Source organism: Rhamphochromis sp. 'chilingali', assembly GCF_963969265.1.
Source record: "Rhamphochromis sp. 'chilingali' genome assembly, chromosome: 8".
NCBI lineage: Eukaryota > Metazoa > Chordata > Actinopteri > Cichliformes > Cichlidae > Rhamphochromis > Rhamphochromis sp. 'chilingali'.
Genome location: NC_137935.1, coordinates 25,812,721 through 25,839,619, shown reverse-complemented (window position 1 = coordinate 25,839,619; position 26,899 = coordinate 25,812,721). Strand labels below are relative to the sequence as shown.

At 44.7% G+C, this 26,899-nt stretch overlaps 1 protein-coding gene across 2 annotated transcripts in view; it reads right to left on the bottom strand.

The window, feature by feature from the left end:
• kcnab1a (potassium voltage-gated channel subfamily A regulatory beta subunit 1a) overlaps window positions 1-25,366 on the bottom strand; it is a gene marked incomplete at its 5' end in the record, with an annotated part of 152,283 nt that extends 126,917 nt beyond the window's left edge. The window contains 2 exons of one of the 2 annotated variants that reach the window (XM_080890039.1): window positions 22,834-23,484; window positions 25,124-25,366. In XM_080890039.1, coding sequence (XP_080746165.1) covers window positions 22,834-23,111 — 278 coding nt within the window. Of the gene's footprint in view, window positions 1-15,861; window positions 16,149-22,833; window positions 23,485-25,123 lie in introns of those variants that run through there. The other variant, XM_080890038.1, reaches the window with a different exon arrangement.
• Window positions 25,367-26,899: the final 1,533 nt, after the last annotated feature.

Below are 26,899 nucleotides of genomic sequence, written 5' to 3'. Positions count from 1 at the left end.
ACTGCTGCTCTTTGGGTAGTCAAACACAGCTGTTATATTTTATTATTTAACATTTATTTATCTTTCTCGTGCTTTGAAGTGATGTGGAGTACAGAAACAGTTTCTGAGTTGGGTTTGCAGCTTAGGGTTCAAATCTCTTATTCCCGATTTAAAGTGGACACGAAACATTACGTGTATTGGGGCTGGTTTACACCATGCAGCACTACTCTGCAAAACTGTCAACTGGTGTAAAGCTGGATTTAAGGAATAAGTCTTTAGAGGTTTTTGGTTGTCTGTCCCTGTGTGTTGGCCCTGCAACAGACTGGCGACCTGTTGTAACAGCAGTCTGGCGAGGAAAGAGCGGCTAGCCGGTCCAGCGGGCATGTGGTGTGGAGGTTAGCCGGATAACACGGAGCCAGTCAGTTAAATTAAACAACAGACCTTTATTCCTTGTCAGCAACATAAGACCATACAAGCCAGGTCTCCACGGCTCTACACTGTCCGTACATACATGGGCGGGGATCGGTAGTCGCCGGTGCCAGGCCGTTACAACGGTGAGGTCTATCCTGAGAACAGAACACGAGCAGAATGTAATGGCTGCCACGCTATACTCACACACCCCCCTAGGAGACTCCCCCCCTAGTGGTGCTATAACCCAAAAGGTTTGTTACATCACCCCCCCGGCAATTCGCAGGCTGTCCTCAGCCGGACTGTGGAGCAGGGAAATTATTTTACTGCTATTGTTAAATAATCATCATTATTACCATTGCATTAATAATATAATCTGGAGTTTATATTGCATTCAGGGGTTGAACAGTGTGTGTCTTTCAGAAAGGCTAAAAGTCACAGGCTGACAGGAAACAGGCTTGCAGAGAGTTTGCAGAAGCAGGAAGTTATTTTGAGCAGCAGGCTAAGACGAGGCTTTAACAATGTAACAGATAGCTTTAAGAAGGCTTTAAGGTTTTATGCATACAGGTATTAAATTAATTTTGTATTCCAGGTGCAGTTATAACTATTTTATACATATTGCATATCTGTGCTTATTTGAGTTGATGTTCAGGTTCATTAATGGTCTTGAGCTTCATCTAGTGAGAGTGTCTAGATGATCCATGCTGAGGGAAAACTAGAACATAGAAGGAATTGCAATACATGCTTACAAAACACTTATATCAGGTCATTTTATATTAAGCTTTTAGTAGGGGTTCTTGATTAAAACATTTATTTAGTAGAAGACATACATATAGTCTCAGTGAGCCTCTGGTCTGGTAAAAGGTCAGAAGTGCAACAGGTGAATTGAGAAAGAGCATTTGAGGACGAGACACAGACAGTTAGTAGGTGAAGAGGTGACACAGAGAGCATGTGAGGTCGTGACACACACACACACACATGAGTTAGATTTATTTAGAGGAGAGATTAGTCATGTCTCGGCAAGAAAGAGGAACAATTCACTTTAAGACAAGAACGGAAAGTACCAGCCATGAAAATAGAAGATGATCTTCTGGGTTAAAAGTCATTGTGGTGTTGATCTGATCTATGTATAAAATGTATCTGTGACGCATGAAGGGGCGTCAGTAAATCAAACCCTGATGCTTTAAAAATCTGTGTATGCTCTGATTAAGTCGAAGATTAATTCCTGTCTGTGTACAGATTATTCTTCCCACACGTGTGTATTCATTAAAATCATTGTTTGACCAAGACCTTCTGGACCAAGGGTGGTTTGTACTCTCCCTCCTCAATTTTGAACCTTAACAGGACCCAGGTGACCCTCCTCCCGCTACCCTTCTTCACTATACATAGTTACATTAGGTACTAAGCAGGTTGTGGAGGAATTGTTAGACATCCTTACCTTAAGCATTGGTACAGTCAATAAACAAAATTAGTGCTTGAAGCAAACAATACAGAACATGCAGTATTACTGCCAATCCATCTTCCAGAGATGGTCATAGACAAGGGAAACAGTCAGACATACAACACAACCGGTCACACAAATCAGTACAACCGAAAACCAAACAAAGGCTCTCACGGGCCACGATGACGAGGGCTCAGTGGAACAGAACAAGTAATCACCCCTTATGAACAGAACAATTACAGCATGTACATGTATGAAACCAACCCTCAGTCAACATTGAGTCTGTCCGTATGATGACGGTTAGTCCACCTGGTAGCAGTCCAACCCTCAGTGATTCTGGGGCACCGGCGGGGTCTCAAATGATAGTGTTCCCCCTCGGCCGGTGGCGACTCAGAGGCGCCCTCGGCGGGGTGCCCGCCTGCTTCGATATCCCCTGAACTCGGGAATGAGGGCTGTTCCCCCGTTTCAGTCTCATCCAGGCTCTCCTGGGCCGAAGTCCGGTGCCCTGAAGGAGATGTGGAGTCCCAGGAGTAAAATGACTGAACGTTCACGACGTGGAAGACTCCTGCGTCTTCACCAGTGTCAATCTTGGCTAATCTGTAGCTGACCTCCCCAAGCTTCTGAGTAACCTGGAGGGGCCCTGTAAACAAGGGTGCCAGCTTGGCCGTGAAGCAAGATTGAGCGTCCGATCGATGATGAGCTTTGACTTTCACCAAGTCTCCGACTGCGTAGGTCATCGGCCGGCGTCTCAGGTCGTAGTAGCGTTTCTGCCTAGCATGGCTGCGAGCCAGTGTCTCCCTGGCCCGATCGTGGGCCTCCTGAAGCGACGCTTTAAGGGTCTCCGGATAGGGCATGGATGACTCCTCGCTCTCCCCGGACGGCTTAGTAAGCAAGTCAAGGGGTGTCTCCAGCTCCCTACCATACAACATCATAGCAGGGCTGAGTCCTGTACTCTCATGGGGGGCCGAGCGCAGCGCGAAACAGATTTGGGACATGAACTTATCCCACGACGCGTGCTTATCGCCCACGTATGCGCGGATGGCCGTTTTGAGAGTTCTGTTCACTCTTTCGGTCGCATTAGTTTGCGGATGATACGCCGTCGTGAGGCGGTGGGTGGACCCAAGAGTGGAGAGAACAGAATCAAACAGCTCACTGACAAAAGGTGAGCCCCTGTCCGAAATAAGGTACCTAGGGGCCCCATGCCTAGCAAATACCTCGTTAATGAACTTACTGGCTGCCACTCGAGCCGTCGCATCCCGAACCGCACACACTTCGATCCACTTGGAGAAATAGTCTACGAAGACCAGTATGTACGAGTTCCCCGAAGCGGTGCGAGGTAGTGGTCCGACAAAATCGACCCCTGCGTATTCCCAGGGTCGCTGGGGCGAAATGGGGACCATGAAGCCCGCTGGCTTTCTTTGACTGGGTTTTGTGAGTTGACATACTGGGCACGACAAGACGTAGCGTTTAACTTCCGATGCCATCTTGGGCCAGTAAAACCTAGACTGCATTCTCGCTAGTGTCTTAGCAATCCCCAGGTGACCTGCTGTAGGGTGGTCATGATAATAACCGCACAGGGTACCCCGGAGAGCCGTAGGAGCATACAGCTTCAGCTCCTCCTGGGGACGAAGATTGCGCTTATGTTTCGGGCCTCGGTAATAGAGTAGGCCGTCATTGACCACCAAGGACGGTGAAGGACTGGCGTCCGAACCCAGATTGGGGGAACACTCCAGGTCTCGGAGCTTTGGACCTGCACCTGGGTCATCTAGCTGCAGCTGCCTTAGTTGTGTTCGGTCCTCTAACAAAAGGGGAGGCTGGGCGCGAAGATCCATGCCCCACATGACAGCATGCTCCGGCAAGATTTCAATAGGAGGACCCTCTGGTGCAGGTAGTGGGTTGCGAGACAGAGCGTCTGGCACCCTGTTGTGCACCCCCGCCTTATGTACGATGGTAAAGTCAAAGTCCTGCAAGCGCAGGGACCACCGCGCCAACCGGCCAGTGGGGTTTGGGCGTGACATCAGCCACTTAAGGCTGTTGTGGTCAGTCAAGACCGTCACATGAAGCCCTTCCACATAGGGACGAAAGTGTTCTAAAGCCCAAATCACAGCCAGACACTCCTTTTCTGGCGTAGAGTATGGTTTCTCTGCCTTGTGAAGAGCTCGACTCGCGTAAGCGACCGCTACTTCCCTACCCTCTGCATCCTTCTGCATTAAGGCCGCCCCCAAGCCAAGGTCACATGCATCCGTATGGATGAAGAAAGGCCGGGAAAAGTCAGGGAGTGACAGGACAGGCGCTGTCGCAATGCTCTGTTTCAGGAAGTCCATGGACTCCTGACACCTGTCATCCCACTGAAAGGTAACATCCTTCCTTGTCAGGGCGTGCAGAGGTTCTGCATGGCGAGCATATTCCTTTACGAATCTGCGGTAGTATCCCGTCAGACCGAGAAACTGCCGCACCTGTTTCATTGAGGACGGAGTTCTGAACTGCATCACAGCCTTGATTTTGTCATCGTCCGGTTTAATGGCATCCGGGGTAACCCGGTAGCCCAGGAAGGTGAGCTCCTTCAGGCAGAACTGGCATTTCTTAAGCTTCAACAAGAGACCCACAGACCTAAGTCTCTCAAGGACCTCCCGCAGGTCCAACAAATGCTGTTCGAAGGTAGGGGACACAACCACGATGTCGTCCAGATATACAGCACATGTCTTGTAAACAAGGCCGCTGAGGACGTTGTGCATCAGCCTCTGAAAGGTGGCTGGTGCGTTGCAGAGGCCGAAAGGGAGCACGCGAAACTGAAACAGCCCACAATGGGAAACAAAGGCTGTTTTAGGACGTGAGTCCCCTGAAACCGGCACCTGCCAGTAACCCCTCGCTAGGTCCAATGTTGAAATGAATCGACCTCTCGCTAGGAAGTCGAGAGACTCATCAACCCGCGGTAAGGGGTATGAGTCCTTCCGAGTCACCTGGTTCAGCCCCCTAAAGTCCACACAGAACCGTGGGTCAGCGCCCAACCTGTTAACAATCACGACAGGTGCGGCCCAGGGGCTCATGGACGGTTCAATTATGCCATCCTCCAGCATTTTCTGGACCTGCTTTTCAATGAGTTGTTTCTTTGCAGGGGAGGTGCGGTATGGGGGGAGGTTAATAGGCCTTGCATCTCCCGTGTCGATCACATGTTCAGTTAAAGACGTGCGGCCCAAATGACCACCAAACATGCAGCTAAATTGTTCAAGGAGGACAACTAATAGTTCTCTCTGACTATCTGTTAGGTTTGCCTCCAGAGCTTTGGTCTCCAGCGAGGGCTCTACCATGTCAAGCGTCATAATGACATTATCATCGCTCAACAGATCAACTGAGCAACCCTCCTCTTCATCCGCGCCTGTGCATGGACTGTCGTCCATAACTACGGTTCTTGAGGGGATGTGGATTGTCAAAGAGGCCCTGCTCATAAAGTCCATCCCTAAGACAAAGGGGGATGACAAGTTGCGGATGACAGCAAACCGGTGATAAAACCTTTTGTTCAAGAACCCTATGGGCAGCCATGTAACACCCTCCGGGAGACAGCGAGCACCGTCTACTAGGCTCACCGGTGGACCCATCCACTGGTGGGTCCTGTTGGGAGACAAGTTGTTCTCCAAAATGAGTTCAGCCCGCACAGCAGACAGGGATGCCCCCGTATCTAGCGTAGCGTTCACTGCCACCGAGTTGAAGTTAATTTTGGTTTTCAATGGAGTGTTCCAGTGCGCTCCCGACTCTACATCTTCCATGTGCCCCACAATGCCTTGCACAATCTGGTGGGCATCATGCGGGCGAGGCATACTTTGCGAATGGGGGGAGGGCTGCCTCATTGAAATGTCCTCCCCCCCCCCCCCCCCCCCCCCCCCGGGGGTTTCCCGACTGCTGACTGGCCGCACGAGCCGCCGGCAGTGAATCCAGCCCCTCAGCATCGGCCAGTTCCAGGCCCGGTGGTGGGCCTGGGAGAGGTCGGTGGTAGGTTGCCCTGGGTCTGGCAGCACCTCGTTCTTTTGGGGCAACCCAGGTGCAACTTGGGCACGTGCGTGTGGTAAACCCTGGGCGGGAGCATTTAAAACAATGTGGTTCTCTCGCGCTTGCAACACTAGGGGATGAAGTAGGGGTTGAGCGGCCGACTGGACCTAAGGCTGTGTGGAGCTCGTGCGCGCGAAGTAGTAGGTCCATAACCGACGGGACCGGCGTACCGTACAACGCAACCCGATATTTCTCCAATGAATGTTTACATATAAGCTCGATCTGTTCATGCTCCGGCGGCGGGCACCTTAGCTTATTAAACTCACCGAGCATGTGAGCTACAAACGTTGGGAGGGGTTCCTCTAGTGATTGGACGCGATCGAGGATGCCCCGCCAAACGTGCTCTTGGTTATCAGCTGACACAAACACTGATTCAAAAAGTTGGTAAAAATGTGCCCATGTAGTAATGTGAGAGCTGAGGGCCCTAAACCATTTACTGGGCTCTCCCTTGAGGAAGTGAGGGAGCTCACTCAGAACCTGCGAGTCGGTTAGGCGCAGCGACGATCTGTAGCTATCCACTGATTGGAGCCACTCCTCCGGTGACACTCCACCGTCACCAGCGAACACTGGGGGCTCCAGCTTGGCCTGGTGCAGCGCTGCGGCGATCATCCTCGATGTATTGCAGAGTTCCGCCGACTGACGCTGGAGAAGCGGAGGGGGCTCTGTGTTAATCCCTTTCTGTGTGAATGGCGTGGAAAAAGCCACCGGGTTGGGGGTTCTCTGAGGAGATGTTTGCTCCCCCGGTTCCCCTCTCGCGCCACCATCCAAGTGCTTCAGAAGGCTCTTTTGTAGCTCCAGCGAATCGTGCAAGCAGACTCGCAGTTTCTCCACCTCTTCTTGCAAGCTTTCCACCTTAAGATTGAGGTCATGAGGGGTAGAGCGAGGGATGGTGTACTTAGTCAGGCTGGGAGCTTCAGCATCTGAGTCGCAGCCGTCTCCCTCGCTGCCTGTGTCTGGGTGGGACGCCATTTCAAAAGTATGGCCGAAACCACTCTCTGTCTCACAAAAGTTATGGCAAAGTGAAAGAGCGTTCCCACAGAGTACCTAAGCGTTAATATCCATCAGACAGAGAGCGTCCGTGCACACTCTGATGCTTCACACAAAACAAAACGTCCCTCTGAATGAACACTGAGTCAAAGTCACTGTAGCGTTAGCCTTAGCTTTAGCACCGCCAATGTCGTAACGGTCCAATAGCACTGAGTTAGCGGTCCGACGGGCCGTACAGTTACTCACGGAGTACTCCCCCTCGCAGGCGAGCGTGTCAAGCGATGGGTCGGCGCTCTTCCATGCCTGCAAATACTGTTGAAATCCCGGGGGGTCGGCTCCTTCACGGGGTCCTATCGGCCCGGCCAATACAGCCAGACGAAGAGAAAAAAAAACACGCCACCTCAGCCGAAGTGTCGATCGTTGAAAAACACGGGAAAAACATCCGAGCCCACCGTCTGTCGGTCCGGATGACGATGAAGATCCAGAGAACAATGTTCGGGCGCCACTTTGTAACAGCAGTCTGGCGAGGAAAGAGCGGCTAGCCGGTCCAGCGGGCATGTGGTGTGGAGGTTAGCCGGATAACACGGAGCCAGTCAGTTAAATTAAACAACAGACCTTTATTCCTTGTCAGCAACATAAGACCATACAAGCCAGGTCTCCACGGCTCTACACTGTCCGTACATACATGGGCAGGGATCGGTAGTCGCCGGTGCCAGGCCGTTACAACGGTGAGGTCTATCCTGAGAACAGAACACGAGCAGCATGTAATGGCTGCCACGCTATACTCACACACACCCCTAGGAGACTCCCCCCCTAGTGGTGCTATAACCCAAAAGGTTTGTTACACTGTCCAGGGTGTACCCCGCCTCTCACCCTATGACAGCTGAGATAGGCTCCAGCGCCCCCCGCGACCCTGAAAAGGATAAGCGGAAGAAAATGGATGGATGGACGGATGGAGGTTTTTGGAGAATGTGTAGCACCACCTTGTGAGAGCACAGAAAGTGATGTCACTGGGTTGGTTGGTTGTTGCTATTAGACTTACATTAGTTGGTAGATGTACGTAAGATGCAATCAGCACCATCTGTGTGCAATATTGAAGTGTAATTTAAGTTATCTCAGGGTTCAGTCTCTCTTTTCCCAAACATACGCAACCAGATTACAGGATAACAGCTGAAGCATGATCAGGAATACTGACGTCCATCCAGCACGTCCATAGAGAAAATAGATTGGTGTGTGACCAAAAACAACAGGAGCCTCCGAGGAAGACATGCCACGATTATAAAACCTTATTTCATGCTTTGGTTCAGAAATTCCAAGCCCAAGTGTAAATGAAGGAAATCTATGGAGATTTTTCTCTCCAGATGCATCCTGATAGATTCCCGACATTCTTTGGTAAGAAACTTAAGAAACTTAGTTAGTTAAAACTCATTGGTGCTGAAATCGCTTTCTGTATCCAGCTACACAGACAGTTTGTTAGAGCAGGGATTACAGTTGTAAATTAGTCCTATTACATGTATAACCCTTTTCCACAAGTACCTACTCGGCTCAACTCAACTCGGTTTTTAGGGTTTTCCATTAGGTGGTCGTACCTGGTACCGGGTACTTCTTTAGTACCTGCTCAGCCAGGTTCCCAAGCGAGCCAAGTCATTTCAAAAACATGATGCCAGCAGTCCGCATCTCACCAATTAGTTTGTAAGTGACTGTCACAGGGTGGAAAGGGACAAGTTATCTAAGTTTTTCTACTATGCATGTTTTGCTGCGTTTTACCTTTTTAATATTTTAATATTGTACACTGGTTTATTTTTATGAGTTTTACTGCATGTTTTAATGGTATTTATTTGGTGACTTGTCCTGGAAAGACTCCGCCCCTACCTGATAATAAACTGATCACACCTGCGAGAGATCCCAGAGAGGCCAATAAGAGGGCCTGACAGACCAAAGGAAGGGGTTCGACCGAGAGGCTAGAGAGACGGCCAGGAGTAAGTGGTGCCAGGCGGCAGCGCCTGCAAGCCAAAGGGGCTGGTGGAGCTGGGCGTTAGGAGACATGACCAGCGACTGGGGACGAGACACCACCAGCGACTAGGGACGCGCAGCGGGCAGTCGGACGGCAATAACGACAAGAGCCAGCTTGTGCACTGCGGGAGAGCAGAAGCAGTGAGACAGCTGGTGCCGATTTCCAGTTTTAAAGAAGCGGCGGGCGGAGTTCAGAGCTCTGCCCACCCGGGGTAAGTCTCTGACTTATCCCTTTTTATAAAGTAAAACTGTCGAAAGGAATAGTGACTGCCACTCCCTCCCTTCCTTCAGTGCATCAAGACGCGAATGCGGAAAGGAAGGAGAGGACTCCGCTGGGTTTCCCTTTTACTTCGCTGGATTTCTTAACTCCCTGGGACTTTTAGGTCGTGGCGCAGGCCACTGGACTTTTAATGTTGTGTTTTATTGATTTTTATTGTGTTACCCCTTGGCCAAGGTTGTTTTAATTCATTTTACATTTTAACTATTTAAATATAACAAATTATATTTTAATTATACAGTTTTTTAATCGTGTACTTTCCCTTGGCGGCTTCACTGCTCTGTCCGTTTGGAGGAAGGTTTCCTTCCTTTTAAAAACACAAAACATCTTGGAAATAAAATCAGCCTTTCCGCTCCGTTACATGACGTCAATCAAGAGTCATGAAGGCGAAATCAAAACTGCCATTTTTGAAACCCGGCAACAAGGGAAACACCCATTAACAAAAACAAAAAACAAATCCGTGGTCCCTGAGACAAAAAGTGAGTTTGACACCAGGGGTGTCAAACTCACTGACACCCCTGACAGGCCATACATGGCAGGCCACATACAGCCCACTTCTTAAGTGGTCCAGACCAGTGAATCTCCCCTTCCTGTCAGTGTAAAGAAGTCCTATATTTAACTGTTTTTCTACAAAGTAAAAGCTGCTATGAATAAGAAAGAAATCTGTCAGCACGACTCTTAAATGTGTAAAATTACAGAAAAAGTTCTGGTGACTCTTTGCCCAGACAGTCCTTATTTTGTTTTGTTTTTTAATTTTTAACTGTACTTGTAAAAAACAAACAAACAGAAATTTAAAGTATATCGTTAAAAGTCCAACATTTCTGCTTGTACTTGTTTGAGGTGAGCAGCAGATCAAACAAATTAAAAATCATAAATGGCTTCAAGCGCACACGCTCTGTGCTACATCCAGACATTTCTGTATCTCTGCCATTCAAAGACACTTTTTTAATAGTTAATTTTATGTAATATTGAATATTGATTTACTACTAATAGAGAGAAAACACATGAGGTTCAAGGCCTGGACAGTCAAGCAGAGTAGGTACAGGGCTCACGTCCACTTTGACGTGGCCTTCACTGGCCTTTATGGCCGGCACGGTCGAGCAGTGGTTAGTGGTGTTCTCCCCTGATTCAAACCTCAAGGTTGGCTGCAGCCTTCCTGTGGTCTCTCTGAAGTTTGCATGTTATCTCTGTGCCTGCATGGGCTTCCTCCACCAACCCAAATACAGTCTTGTTGGGTTAACTGGTTATTCTAAATGGACCATAGATGTGAAGTATATAATGTGCTGTATGGTTAAAATGTGATTTCTAGTTAAAAGCAGTAAGACTAGTACATTACATAGTACTGGAGTTCCTTTTTGATTTGACATACCAGTAGCAGAACCTGGGGGATCTGTTATCAAAGAGTAGCAGGACTGGTGGTGCTCTATAGTGTAATTCCAGCTAATAATCTGTTATTTTTATACATTTTAATACATGAAAAATGTCTCCAGGTCAAGGGAGGGATCATTACTGCCATTAGAAGCAACTATAATTGTAATGAACTGCAAACTTTTACTTTTATGTATCTTCTGCAAGCTCATACCACCTTAAGACACTTCTATTATAGCACAAGTTTACATGCCCGTGGTGTCTTTCCATTACATACCAATTACTCTAACACTGGCAATCAGGATGAGGAGTTCACAGGTTCACGGGGGAAAAAAGTGGTGCTGGCCAATCATGAAACATAAAAAAGTGCAGCGGAGACAAAACCATAAAATTGGAAAATTATGGGGATGTTGAACACATAACACAGACTGAAAGCTGCTGTGTGAGTGTGTGAGAGAGGGAAAGCACTGTGCAGGAGTTCAGTATTAAAAGTCCTGTATGAATGCGGGCGAGCTTTGAGCACTTCGGTCAGCAGGATTGGAGGAAGATTTATTTCTATCCATAAAGTTTATCTGGTGGATTATATCGAGTATTTCATTAGATAAAAGTTTAAAAGGCAGTCTTGGTCTTATTGTTTCAGCTACAACCTCAGTGGTCTTTATTGGTCTGAGAGCAAGTAAAGAGTTCATATAAAAACGTCTTTCATACTCCCAGTTTCTCCTGAAAATGCAAGAAAATGTCAACGCTTGGGAGGAAGAGCAGAGTAGACCTAATGGACACATTTCTCATTTGATATCAAGAAAAATAAGATGCTTTTTTAAGTGTGTGGAGCAACTCTGACCAATAAAAACACAACACACTTTTTACACTTTATATTGTAATCAACTTCAGACTGAGTCTACTATAATCTTATGAAAGAATTTAATGCCTAAATTATGACTAAAACAAAATGAAATTTTAGTCATAAGACTATCAGACTCTCAGAATTAACATTGATTTTGCTGACTGGTGAGTATCCGCTGACTTCATACCTGTTGATGTGAACTACCTTTGCAGTACAGAAAACCCAGAGTTAACCCAATAAGTTATCCGAATAAGCTGAAATCTTACTTCGTGGTACAGACCTCGAAATACATTCCTAACACGATAAATCTAGGAAAGTCATTTCCAGTGTTTTACAATGTGGAGAATTTAATTCACATTCTGAAAACAGCAAAGGCAGAGTAGAAATGGCTGATGCACACAGACTATGAATTATGCACAGAACAAAATCAGCAAAGGCTGCAGGGACAGAGAAAGAAGTGAGTGACAGGGGAGGAGAGAAGCAACTGCAGGGACAATGTAACTCTGTCACCTTCACACCACAGTCGATCAGCAGGCAGAGCTCATTTAATCAGATGGACTGACAAACATCCAGACTGTCTGAAAACACACACAAACACACACACACTGGCAGTTCAGTTTGTATCACTTCAAGGGAATTTTCATCGTCTTACAATCATTTTCTAGAAACTTAGCCTTGACTTAACCTTGAAACAAGTCTCTATACAATCATTACAGGGTCTTTTTGTCTCCATCCCCTTTTTAGGTCCCCATGATGTGACTGTGAAAACATGAGCAATACAAGTACACACACACGCGTACTCACAAACACACATTAGTACACCCAAGAGCACATGGCATATGCTTCATAATGTGACCTTCTGCCCCCTGGAGGTTTGAATTCCCCTTCACTGTTGTGCCCTTACCCAGCATTCCCCTGCTGTATCCAATAATATCATGGCCTTTAGATTAATCTTTTTCCCCACTTGGCTGATTGAATTGATGTCTGTTTTAATTCAGCGTGAGTAATCAAACATCGTGTGCATTTGAGTGCGTAATAACTTGGAATCTAGGTTAAAAGGGGATGTACTTGATTCACGCTTTTTGTTCGTCGCTCTGGAGGCTGATTGAACACACAACTTAGCTTTCAGCTTGATATTTATTCATTGTAGTGGAGCGTTCATGACTAACGCGCACTGAGTTGATGTCAAAATCCATTTCCGAGGCTACATTCTGGTACCGAGCGATCACCGTCTCTCTAAAATGCTACTTACAGTGTCACAGTGCATCAGTATCTCCCCGACTAGTGTTAACATTAGCCCAGAGAAAATGTTAAATGCATATGTTCTGAAATGAACATTATGTTGTCACCATAACCTACATAGTCAGGGCCATATTAACGACATAATGAACATGCACACACACTGAGGTAATTTGCTGTCTAACAAACACTCACTGATGCTCTTGCACAACTGAAAGGACTCACCCACGCCCCACAAACAGGCACACACACTCATGAATAATAAACTAAAGGGCATGTGAGGGCACTCTGTTGAGCTCATATCTACATGGAATTTGCCTCTTCTTCCTCTTTCCATCTGTGCACTTTGGATCATTTGAAAGAATGCCTGTGTGTCTGTGTGCATGTGTGTTCCTGTTTTAAACCCACCATACACTTTGCAAATATCAGGTTGAACCTTTTTGCTTGCAGAACTGAATTAATTCTTCGTTGCACTGATTCAATAAAGTGCTGGAAATAGTCCTCTGAGATTTTGGTCCATGCCGGCATGACAGCATCACACAGTCGCTGCAGATTTCTTGGCTATACATCCATGATGTGAATTTGTTGTTCCACCACATCCCAAAGGTGCTCTAATGAATTGAGATTTGCCTGTGGAGGATATTTTGGTACAGTGAAAGAAATCAGTTTTGAGCCCACAACACAAGCTTGTGTGAAACTGTAGCCTCAGTTTCCTGTTCGTTGCTTTCAGGGGTGGAAGAAGGTGTGGTCTTCTGCTGCTGGAGCCCATCTGCTTCACAATTGAGGGATGCTCTTCTGCATACCTTGGTTGTAACGTTAGCTCCTCTGACCTAAGACATTAACCAGGCACTTGTTCACGTGGATCCATATCATCTGTTCTCATGATATGGATCCAGTCCATCCATCCATAGAATCACTCATTAGCATCATCACAATAATGCTGATCCACGATCAACATTGCAGTTGACTGTCACATTGTTGTGATGTCATAGCTTTCCAAAGTAGGGGCGGGGAAGACAAAAAAGAGGAAGCTGCTGTACCGAATGAGAGCCCTCACAGGCACAAGGACGCCCTCTTGCTATGACACAGATCTTTCAGATCTGTTAACCCTAAAGATGATTATTCAAGAAAATCCCTGTAGATCAGCCTGCCAACAACCACACCAACCTCAAAATCATCTTTCTTCCCATTCTGAGGCTCAACTTGAACTTCAGCAGGTCATTTTGACTACGTCTGCATGCCTAAATGCTTTAAGTTGCATATGCTGCCATGTGATTAAACTGATGTGCATAATAAAGTGGTATGTGTACAGTTCGGTTGCGCCAGGTTTGGATCGTCCATACATAAAAGCCACTATACTTTACTTTTACTTCTTAAAATATAATATTTAGACACAGCACCAAAAAAGCTGGCCTTGAAATTGCTTTTAAGTGTTTAAACTTGTGGTCAGGATTTTTCCTCTTATAAAATATTAAAGCATCATAAGAACAGATTCATTGTTTTAAGGGATCACGAGCCAAAAAGGTTAGAAAAGGCTCTTTATGTTTTGTCAAGTCACAACTCTCCTCGGCTCACCCCCACAGAGCTGGCAGGACTTTAAAGGGAAAACACATTTAAAGGTTACAGAGGGCACTTGACTGAATTTCATCTCTTCCTTTGGGGTGTTCATGTGCTAATAAAAGCATTTTTATTAATATCTTGTATGTAACCCGTTTTTGGGAGGTTGAAGTCATGACTGGTTTGGTTTGTTTTATTTTTTCTCCACACAAAAAGACCCCCCACAAAAAAATTGCCTTTGTTAGAAAACACAGTTGTAGATAGTGGACAGAGAGCAGACGTAGCAAAGGGCCTCAGGTCAGACTCAAACCCAGGACCACCTCCTTTGATCACCTGCTCACCCCATGAGCTAAACTGACGCCCGGTTTTATCTCTTTTATGGTTAAAACTAAGTTCAAAGGTTTCATTGTTTTGCATGCTAATGCGGGGAAATGCTTTCTACTTAACAAAATTTCAAATTTCTTTCTTATTTGTGTGTGTCTGAGTGAACGGACTGCTCAACTTGACCACCGACAAGCACGCTGACCTGGAAAAGGTCGTGGGCAGCCAGCTGTTCTATTAGGTTACCATGGCAATAGCCACAAACTTTTAAACACACACACACAGTCCCTCGAACGCACATATGCCAATATGTCCCCAGGCAAATGCTAATAGCGAATGGCCATATGAGCTCCTTTAGCCAGGTTGATCCAACAGAGATACAGACTCCCATCACACTCCTCTCTACACCCCCTTTTCTCCATTGGTGGGCACAGAGGGGTGATGGAAACGGTCTGAGCTGCCAGATCTTCTAAACCAACACAACAACGGAATAAGTTTAGTCCGTGTTATTATTACACTGACTGTAATACAGTGAAATATGTTGGCAGGATTTTGCAAAGAACCACTGATGAGGAAGCCCCAGGGAACGAATGACAGAAATATAGTTCATGGAAATGCTAAGCCAGCAGTGTCTCCAAATATAAAACACACATGGACACTAATTTTTTAAAACCACACTATGCAGTCTTATTGATTTACTTTGTTGAATAAGAATATTTTATTTCCTCTGATTCCCAAGTTGTTTTTTTATTCTGTTTTGTCAGTGTGGACTCTCAGTTCACACTGGATGTTTTTTTAAGTTTCTAATTAAAAAAGAAACATTTTTAAACATTTAAACAAGTTCAGGTACAAATTAAGATTAATGAGCTCTAACAAGCTGAGGTAAACAACAGAGAAGGCTTTACTCAAGCTCATCCCCCTCTCGTCCTCTCCGGAGACGACCAAGCGATTCAGGCAAAGAAGCTACGTGTTACTTTTTTTGCCTGGGGGCTGAGCAGCGATCCACAATGTCCCGATCACACTCGCTCAAACCACTCGCCAACACGGATTAAAATTATTTATAAAGCACTCAGAGCTAATGATCAATTAGCTTGGGAGTTTTAAAAGAGATCAATAGTTCCCATTATGCAATGGGCATTGCAAAGCAAGCATGACCTTAGAATCATGTAAACACAGAGCATGTGGGGGGAAAGCTTGAAAAACTGTTTGATTTTTATCCACGCTTCTCTTCAGATGTCACAGATGTAGAATCAAACAAAACACTAATTATAAAAAACTCTCTTCAACCCCCTCAGCCATTACTAACTCTTTAAAGAGAAATGATAAGTCTGTCAACATGACCGAACATGACTTCCTCTCACAGAGACACACAGGTAAGGTTACCTGTAGGCCATGCCTGTCTGACTCTTCACCGTGTCGTGCAGCGACAGCGAGTGGAAGTTGAGGAACTCCTCCAGCTGCTTGAGCTCCACCACACCGTTGGGTTTGTTTGCTGTCCACAGCATCAGAGGAGGGTAGGGTCGCGTTCCCGTCCCCATAGAAGTCTTTCCGACAAGCCTCCCCTGTCCTAGGCCGTGAGCCTTGACCCCATCCTGGCCTCCACCCTGAATCCTGGACCCCTTCTGTTTCGGGTTGGGGATCTCCGGGCACGTTGCCTTGTACAAGTACATCTTCCAGCTTTCTTCTTCACTTTATCCTCCCCTTCAATCGCTCCTTTCTGCTGTTCGCATGTCCCACAATCATGTGCGCTCAGATTAATCCAGGTAGGCCCCTCACCCACGCACAGCTACACGGAGCAGAGGAGCGTGTGCGTGAGAGCATCTGATTAAATCTTAGTGTGAAGTATTCCTCCAAAATAAAGCTGCACAAGTCCTCCTCTTATTAAAAACAAAAACAAAAGAACATCCAGCCCTGAAAGGAGCCTTTTTTTCAAACTGAAATCTGGAGTCCAGTCTGTCAGCAGGCTGCTCGTCCACACTGGGAAAACAGGTTACTTCCTTACATGTACTTCTCCATGCACCAGGCCATATATGTTGTCTGCACATATACACACATGAAGACAGATTAACAGAGGGCCAAACACACAGTCCCTCTCCTCTCACACACACACACGTAACACACACACACCCACACACTGATGCTGTCACTTTGCCCCCTGCTCAGCCAGTCTACATTATAAGCTCAGTTTGGTTTTGCTCCCTATTAAATAGCATGGGAATCTGGGACATTTTTTTCTCCCTCCCTCCCTCTCACTCTCTCACTCTGTTTCTCTCTCACTCTCTCCTTCCTTTTACCCCTTTTTCCTCTCCACCCCCCACCCCCTTATCCTCTCTCCCACCCTGCCTTTCCTCATCATCCCTCTTTTGTCTCCCAGTATTCCCTCCGTCACAAGCCCTTTCACTTACTCCTGATTTTCTCTCTCGTCTCTCTTCCAGCATTCACGTCTCCTGCCATTTGCTTTTTGTCAGCCCGTCTCTCACACTCGTTGCACTTTTAAAGCAGTCACTTTTTTTCACTTTCAACAACCTTTAAATTCATTCTTTTTCATCTTTTTTGCCTCTGCCCTCTCTTTCTGCTCCTTCTTATTCTAAACAATGTGTACTCTGCAGTTCTGCCCATAACAAACACGTAATATAAACACGCAGACATGCATACTCGAGCAGACGCTTGCACACGGCCGATGGCGTGTTATTCAGTCGTGCACAGTGTAAGGGCGGCGTTTTCATAATTAGGTAAACCAAAAAAATAAAGTGGAAAAGCCTCTGTTTTCTCGTCTTTCCTTCTTCTTGACTGCACAAACACACACACACACAGTATATAATCTCCCCTCTCTAGCCTTCTCATGGGAGCGTTCAATGACATCATGTCTGGTCCTCCAGTGAATTGTGGGAATCATGAGGAATGCCACTCTTCCATATCAGGAAATTTGAGTTAAGATACACACTGTCACTCTTTCCACAAGTAGACACATACACAGATGATGGAATTTCAGTCTTCCATCATCTGTGTGTGTGTCAGTATAGAGCAAATACTGCCTGACTGCTCCTCATTGTATCCTGCAGACATCCAGTGGCAACAGCCAAAAGCTGTATGCAGGAACTGTAGAAGCTACGTGATAAAAGAATTTGTTTGAACGTGGGATATTTCGTTTTGGGGTTTTTTGTTTGTTTGTTTTTGGGTTTTGGGGGTAAAAACCTCAAGGCTGACTCTTCTGTACCTGCAGGACGTGAAATTATGGCTATTAATGCAAAAGTGACACATGGAGGTTGGTAAAGAGGCAGCTGTGCTTGTTGTCCAGCAGGGTGGGTAGAAAACCTGATCATGCCTGGCAGCTGGAAGTCATCTGAGCTTATGCAACGCCTGAGTGTGTTTACAGTGTATTTATGGACCTGGAATATTCACGTCCATACTATGCATCGCACACACCTTCGACGCACATACATTCGAACAAAAGATGCTCTCTGTCGTATCAAAAGCTCCAATTAATTTCACTCTTTTTCTCTCTGTCTCACTTGGATTTTTTTTCTGTTCTGTTTTATATTTTAACGTTTTTATTTTGGCCTCTGGTGTTCACGACAGTCACATTCTCCTTTGAGGAGCTCAACATTTAGGCAGGTGAGTCACTGATGAAGAAAAGAAAAAAAAACAGAGGGTGAATGATGGAAGAAAAGCAAAAGAGGACGGAGAAGCTGGGAGAGGACAGTTTGGGGGCATGTATGAGCAGAAAAATTAGGCATAAACAACTTTTTTGTCTGAGTCCTTGTTGTGACACAGTTCGAGTTCCTCCCCCCTCATTTATTCTCTTTTAACTCTTTAGTTCATACGTTTCGACTCTCATTTTAAAACCAGCTCATTGTTCCCTGAGATTAATTAGTCGTCTCTTTCATTTTGTCCCCACCACCCCCACATATCCTCCCTCCAGTGAGCGAATCCCCATATAAAGATTGCATATTACCGAGCGCCCACGGTATGTTAGGAACAAGTTTAGCAGCTTGCGGACGACGTTTAAAAAGACACACCGGCCATGTGTGTGGATGCTGTAACCTCGTATTATCTGCAGTGTAATAAAACAACATTTCTGTGTTGTTTACGTGCAGGAGAAGAAGAAAAAAGCCTCATCTTTGCCATCTGACTCAATGGCAGCAATAATTATGTCAGCGATCAGTCTGCAGCCCTCAGGGACTGTCCTGCTCCTGTTTAACACCAGTGTGCTGGCCTAAATTCCCCCACTAAATCCCATTGTTATTATCAATGAATATCTAGATTAATGCTGAGAAGAGTGAGGCAGACAAAATGAACAACACACCGATACATGGCAAAGACGGCCGTTGTGTTTTCAAGTGCTCTTTTAATCATTGAAGAGGTGTGATCTAACAAGAAGAGAACATATTATGTGACTGATTCATATTTTTAATACTTATCTCAGTATTACAGTGTTTCCATATTATGGGATGGATACTTTAGCACACATGTGTGCAAAAGAATCCCAGCTGTGTGAATCAAACTGCCGATCTTGACACCATCCCCGTGTTTCATCCATCAAGCTCTACAGGAACATGTGTTTTTGTTGTGCAACAATAGTATCGTGTTGCCGCACCTTTGTCGCACCTGGTGCCGAAGGTATCAGGAAATATAATCTCAATACACGGTCAGACGAGGGCGACGATACTGTTGGCTGTAATTATTCGGGTCAGTCGAGTTTTATTCCTAGAACTGTTGCTCCCTGGCTTACTGTACGCTCTGAAAAAGCAACAGGGTTTAATGAGATATTGATTCAGCCCAGCATAAATGGAAACACAGCTACAGTACAAACTAATCGTAGCTTGTGAATAATTCTGCTGATCATCTCCAGCCCACAGGAGTTATGTGCTGCTTTTTATATGGTCCATTTCCATGAAAAGCATTTATCGACAGGGACGTGTTTATGTAGTTTTAAGTCAAAGAAGGAAAGACTTTGTTAACAGATTGGGTGCTAATAAATTATTTGACTCATCAATCTAGGTCACTCTGTGCAGACCACAAAGAAATACAGTATCTACAGAGGTCAGACTGCTTTAAGCTGACAGGAAGACAACAGAAAGTCAAATAAGCGCTTATTTCAACCAAGGTATGCAGAAGAGCATCTCTGCAAATTTTGAAGCAGATGGGCTACAACAGCAGACCACACCGGGTGGTCTAAGGACAGGAAACAATTCACGCAGGCTAACCAAAAATGGACTCTTAATTTCTGCTGCAACATTCACATAAACAACATGAAAGCACAGATCCATCCTGCCTTGTATCAGCAGTTCAGGCTGCTGATGTGTGGGGTATTTTCTTGGCACACTTTGGCCCCTTGTACAAACTAATCATCGTATGTCAAAGCCTACCTGAGTAAACTTACTGACCATCCCTCTGTAGCTTGCAGCAGAATAACGCTCCATGACACAAAACTCATTTAAAACTGGTTTCTTGAACATGACATGAGTTCAGTGTAGTCAAATGGCCTCCACGGGCACCAGATCTTAAGCCAGCAGAGTACCTTTGGGACAAATTTGCAGCAAGTGTGTGATGCTGTCACATCAACATGGACCAGAATCTCTGAGGAATGATTTCAGCACCTTGTTCAATCAAGAATTAATGCTGCTCTGGAGACAAAAGGGGGTCAAACCTGTTAGAAGCCAGGTGTACCTAATAAAACGTCGGGTGAGTTTAAGTATACTGTTGCCTCAATTTGGACATGAACAGAGTGTTTGCATTGTAACACCTAGGCTATATTTTCCAAAACTTGTCCCTGACAAATACTCTCCATGTTTTATTTAAAAACTAAAGTAATCCATAATATCTTTGCAATAAAGGGTAAACAAACAATGATGAAAGCAAGTTTACGAGGTTATTTCTCACTATCTGGCTGCAAAAGAAAATGCAAATTCAACCGCATAATTAATTTGGCTAAGCAGAAAATGTTAATTAAATTTTCAATACCTGAACAAAAGCAATTAGTGAAAACATCGTATAAATACCCTGTTTTGTCAAATAATAAATAAATGAGCATTTAATGAATTTGTGGCACAGAAAGGAATACATTAGCACGGGGGTAGAAAAGGCAATTTATAAAGAAGTGGTTACAAAGCAGATTATTTCTTGTTATGGTCTGTCCCGAGTTTCAAGAAGAATCACCAGAGAGCTAAAATCTGCATCAATTGTTCTGATTTAAATTAAGGCAGAGCAGATAGCCAGTCATCGCATGATGTTTGGCATCACATCAGCGGTTCAAAGCGCAGCGCTGGCAGATGTGTGTGCGTGTGTGCGTGCGTGCGTGCGTGCGTGCGTGCGTGCGTGCGTGCGTGTGTGTGTGTGTGTGTGCGTGTGTGCGTGCGTGCGTGCGTGCGTGTGTGTGTGTGTGTGTGTGTGTCAGGCACGAGTTGGCTGACTGGCAAGACGGAGACTTGTAGAGGGGTTCATGCATTTCTAGGTCAGAGGAAACTGTTATCTGTTCTTTCAAGTAGAAGACTGCATCCACAACATAACAGTTGAGTCCAAGTGATCGGACAAAATGATCAGTACCGACTCTCTAAACGGAAACAATTACAAAGCTTTTTTTGTCTATGTTAGAGAGGGTAAGTGCACACGTGTGAAGGTCGTGCTAATCTTACAGTGATTCACACAGTGTTGGTTTTATTGGTGGCACATTGAGCTCACCACTTTGGAAACATGCCCATTAAATGCACTCACTCACACACTCACACTGTCCTCACGTTCCACACGCAGCAGTAGTGCTGTCAATCAAACCGCGAGAGGCTCTCATCACACTTTTATGAGCGCGTAAATAAAGAGCACGTGAAGTGTGTAGCCCCAAGCATGTCATCGGAAAGACTGTTTAATACCATTTGAAGCCACATTTGAAAACAGCACTCCGATGCTTAATGTGCATTTTTCGTTAGACAAGTCGGGCTTACTTTTACTTAATTCTTTGTTATAATGTGCCTTTGTGCAATTTTCTGAAACAATTTGAAAGCAACACAAAAAAGGCAAAGAAATATTTTGTGAGTGCATTATTCCTGCAAATTTGCACCGGGGTGCTATGATGACAGCGTAACACCATCAATATTGGTAATGCAGTACAGTATATTTTTTTTGCAAACTATTCCAAGCTGCCTTTTTGTTCTTTTTTACCATTATTCCTAAATACTTCCAATAAGCCAGTGTAGGCAAAACACAATGTGCAACACTGGGGAAAATAATCTCCTTTGTAAGTTTACAACTGAGCCACACACACAGTGTGTGCACGTTTGTGTGTGGGTGTACAGTTTGATTCTTTGACCCTCTGCCAGTTAATTTTTATGAAGACTGAACAAATAAGTTTGGATTATAGCAATCCTTTCTGAATGGCTGCTCTGCAACATAAATGAATCCATCAATATTTGTGAGACCTCAACCTTATTTAATCACAGCGTGTCCCTTGCTGCTTTAACATTCTGGTCTCTTTCCCCTGCTCTGCTTTGTTTTTTCTAAATTAAAGGGAACAAAACCAAAAGCAGCAGAGAGGCCAGAGAATATAGAGAGGGAAGAAGAAGGAGGGAAAGGAAGAGGCAGGACTGCAGACTGATAAATGTGGAGCTTTAGGCTTGAATGATTGGAATGGGACACAGATGGATTAGGCATTTAGCAACAAGAGAGAGCAGTGGAGCAATGAGAGGGGGAGACATTGCAAGGGGGCTGGGGGAACCCGATACTAAAAATATCCATGTGTGAGGGGAAAAAGAAGAAGAAAAGAAAGACACTCGCTGCTAGTCTACGTCAAAAAATTGGGATTAGGAATCAACGCTATTGGTGCTTCCTGTCTGTCAATCACACATAAAAGAATGAAAACACTCCCTCCAGCCTCCATGTTTTGTCACCATGGTGGTGGAAGATGTCAACACCACCAGCGAGACAGATGCTTGCTATTAGCATTAAGAACAGATCCGGTGACACAACTTTAATGACCAGCGTGACTGCTGTGACACACAAATGAAACGGTTGGACGGAGGGGGAACCGCTTGTCATCAGATAGCTCTGAGGATCCAGCACAGAAATACTTGAACAATCTAACAGTGTGCATGCACGCACTTTATGAATTTCCTGACAGTTGCACAAACAAACTTACAGGTGTTAACGATGTGTAGATAATCATAAAAAAGACGTTTTTGGGTCTTTGTGTGTGTTCCAAAGTACTTGTGAGGTGAGTGTACGATTCACCTCACAAATGATTTGTGCTCATCAACAAGCTGCTCTGTGTAACACGTTAGGCCATCAGTCTGTTTGCACTCTCAAGTATCTACAATCACTCACTGACAAGCATGCCCACACACACTTAGACAGGGTTTAACTGACCTGTACAGCATGCCAGTCTTTTGTGCAACTGTCTCGTCTTTGCCCAGGCCAAACATTTTCAGGTACCAGTTGGTCTCCATCTCTCTGATTACTGCTGCCTTGTTTCTATGCTGTGCCACCTGTTTCCCGGAGGAGGAATTGCGCTTGGCATCCTGGGAGTTGCTGCGCTGGGCTTTTAGCCCACTGAGAGAGGCCACTGAGTGTTTTCGGTGCACGTGGGGAGGCTGGTGCCCGCCGGGCCCTCCGATGCCCCCTCCGCTGCTTCGTGCAGCTAGCATGGCCCCAGAGCGTGGCCCCCTCCCCTCAAGAGCAAAGCTCCGGGATCAAGGTGAAAAGAGCACACTTAAGGTTTCCAAATGTTTCTCGATCCTGCACCTTCGTTTGGAGATGACGGTTACTCCAGCCTCAATGAGTGATGCATATCTCACTGTCCTGTAATCACCCAGCAATGCTCTCAGTACTTTTTAGATACCTTCTACCAAACTATCTGAAACTGTCCTTAGATCTTCTTTCTCTTTGAACTTGGTTCTTTTTCTCTCCTTTGTGCCTGTCAGTGTGTCTGTCTGTGCAGAGTGCTCCCTGGTCTCTTATAGCCTCATCCAGCTTGAAACAGGATCCCAGTTTCCTTGTCTCGTCACAGCCTGCGCTGGCCTAAAAGGAGGGAGCCAAACATGACTGGGTGTCAACAATACATACACACTCGCACAGTCTCTCACACACACAGGAGTACACAACAAATCTGAGTTCTAAAACAGGTGAAAGAAATATAAAAAGACATGATAACACACACATTGCAAACACACAAGCCCGAGCTCATAACGCACAATTATAGAGAGAAGTTGTAAATTGGAAATACACACTGCACGTGATTGTTTGAAGCGCACACCCCTTTGCTTCTTTTTCATCTATAGCACTGACACCAATGCAGCAATTTAGATATTAAAATATAAACAGGGAAACCCAGTTTGTAAATATTCACAGTAGATTAGGTGACCAAAAAAGAGAGTCAGGGCATGGAACTGCTGTGTAGATCACTATGTTATTTCAACTTGTATTGCATGTGTAAATTCTGTGTGTGCATGCTTGCAGATTTGCATGTAAGGACATGTGATTTCATTTTTTCTAAGCAAAGTTTGATGCTCAAAATTGAACCCAACATTTCAATAACGTTTTTTTTTAAACCATAGTCAGATGTAAATTATATTTCCTGCCAGAATGTGCCAGAAACCGGTGAATAAAACAGCAAAGCACAATGGTGCAAAGAAGGGGGGTAAGTGAAGGTGAATGGAAGGACCCGATCGGTGCACTCTTTCAAGCATTGTCTGCGGAGAGGAGAGGGATAGCATGCTGATGAGATGCAGATTAATGTCAGGAGAGCACAGGACCTACGGGGCTATTCTCCACCTGACTCAACATAACGCTAGTCAAATACAAGCAGTAAGGTAAAAGCAAAAGCAGGAAAGCAGAAAGAGGATTTGGGCTTATTGTGGAGTTCATTTAAAAGCAGGCTTAGTAAAGTGCTGTCACTTGAAGGACAAGAGTGAGCTTTGCGGGAAAGCTTGGCACATAATGCAGTCTCAGAACTTTTGCTAACTTTCTCAAGTGTCTTGACTTCTGACAGAGGTAGACAAAAATGCTTCTCTTTTATATTGATCCATTAGTGGTTTATTAACCAGCCAACAGACCTTAAAAAGCAAACGCATGCACCAGTTTAAATGCACAGTGGACACCCAAAGATTGGTGTCCTCAGAGGTCAAGTGAATAGATCAGTGATGGAGTGTCAGCCCTAAATTATTCAACCAAGTAATGGGAGCCTGATAGCTCACTGGACATGTGAGGGGCCCAGGGCAAAGGTTGGGGTCAGTGCTGGCTACAGGGTGAACCTCCGCCTGTGGTCAGCAGCTAATTTGGATTGGAAACTTGCTGGGACTTTGTACTTCGTTGTTTACGCAGTATCTTTTTAAAATGTCTGATATATTAAAAAACAACTTAAAATATCAGAAATATATATAAAATTACAGACATGTTTCTTCAGTTTTTACATCTGGTTCTATGAAACACTGCATCAGTTTTTTTTTTCTTTTTCCATTTAACCAAAGTTGTTAATCGGCTGGGGAATTTCTGCTTGTTGCGCCTGCTAGGTCACCTGTAGGGTCTTCAGCCGGACGCATTCAATATTCAAAATTTCACTCTTTCCTTCTTCTGTTGGCAGAGCAGAAAAGTCTCCCTGTTGTCTCCTGCAACTAGATCTCAGTTTAGGTTTTACATCCAATACTTACTTCTTACTTACTTCTTTCCACAGTAAGAGCCAAAAGCTACTTTTCTCTGACTTGTCAGCCAAGTCTTTCTGGCTTGTTCCAGTTAGTCCTCACGTACCAACATCAGTGGCATCCTGCTTCCACAGGTTAGGTGATGGTTCTTCAGCCAGATCACTGCACTAACAGCAAAGATCTGAGTATGTCAGTCATTTCGTATACTAACTTCTTCCTTGGGACAGTTAGCTCAAAGATAATTTTGTTCTTCGTCTTACTGGATGAAGAATTACTTACTTACTCACATTACTACACGAGAGAGGAGACACGAGTTGAACCTACATCCTTTTTTGGGTTCAAACACAAGGAGGTTGCTTGTTGCCCATCATTTTGTCAATAACAGCTGGTTCCCAGAGGACATTCCAGGCTCCAGTTGTCCAGATAACTCAATGTATTTACACAGATCAGTGCAATTCTACACTTGGAGTCGCTTCAGTTGCTTGCCCAATCAAATCTAAAAATAGACATGAGGTGAAATGTACCAGAGTTAAAGTGAACCCTCTCCTTTAATCTCAAACATTGTTCTGCCATAAAGAGTGTCATGTTTGCAACCATCCTTCACATTACTGCCATCTTGTGGCTACAACTGGCTATTGCTACTGGAAACTGCTTGCCTTGGATGCTGTATGAAACTGTAGCATGTCTTCATTTTACGACCCATAAACAATGACAAGAGCTTGTCAAACTGAGAGGCCCAGAGACTTTTCTAGTTATCTTTGTTTGTTCATTGTGGATAAACTTTCCATCTGTGATGGGAGACTAACAGGAGACTAGTGTGAGAATTAAGCTGCTGCTGAAACTACTTCCATTGTTCAGTTATGAAACAGCTGGGAATAGAAAAGAGATAAGCTTCTGTCATTTATCAATAGATAAGTTTTCTTACTGACGACAAGTGTTGGGTTCATTACACAAAAAAGTAATGTATAACATTTTACTTGTTGCTAATGCATTAACTATTTTATTTATTTAAGAAAGTAATTTGTTACACAACTCTCATAAAACTACTAAATCACACATTACCAGTTAACAATCTAAACCTGAGGCAACAGTTCCAGGCACCAACATAAAACCCTGTGCTAATTAAGATAGACATAAGGTCTTTGTTTTAGTGTGCAAGTATGAATACAAAGCAAAACATGAAAACCAGCCTAAGGAGACTTCAAAGCAATCATCACAATGATTCTACCTTAGAAACATGAACAGGTAGAAACGGAAGCTGTAAACCTGACTGAGCATCACTTTATTACTTGTTGAAATTCAGGCTCGGTCTGCTGGGCTGGGTTCTTAGCTTAGCTTAGCTTAGCTTAGTGTTAGCATGCTGTCTGTGCAGGTGCTTGCAAAGAGCTGAAGTTGTGTTCGAGCCTGGATGCTGTTTGCACATAACTGTCACGCTCTTGTCCTTCTGTGCAATAAAAATAAAAGTAATGTCTATATCTCCACTTCTCAAGAGCTTTATATAGAGCTTAATATTTTTGTGCAATATATTTATTTTTACTTTTGATAATTTATGCAAATTTGACAATGATAGTTTTCTATGTATTGGATATTTTCGTAGTGTTTTATTGCTTCTTTTGCTAAAGAAATGGTTCTAAAAACGACTCCTCATTGTCAGATAATAGTAGAGAATTGTTTTGATTGTATAGTAGATGTTTATTTGATTATACAAATAATAATAATTTACTAAGACATCCATGTAGAGTGCATGAAGCTACAGGAGGCTATCAGCATATTTAAAGAATCAAGGACAGCATAAA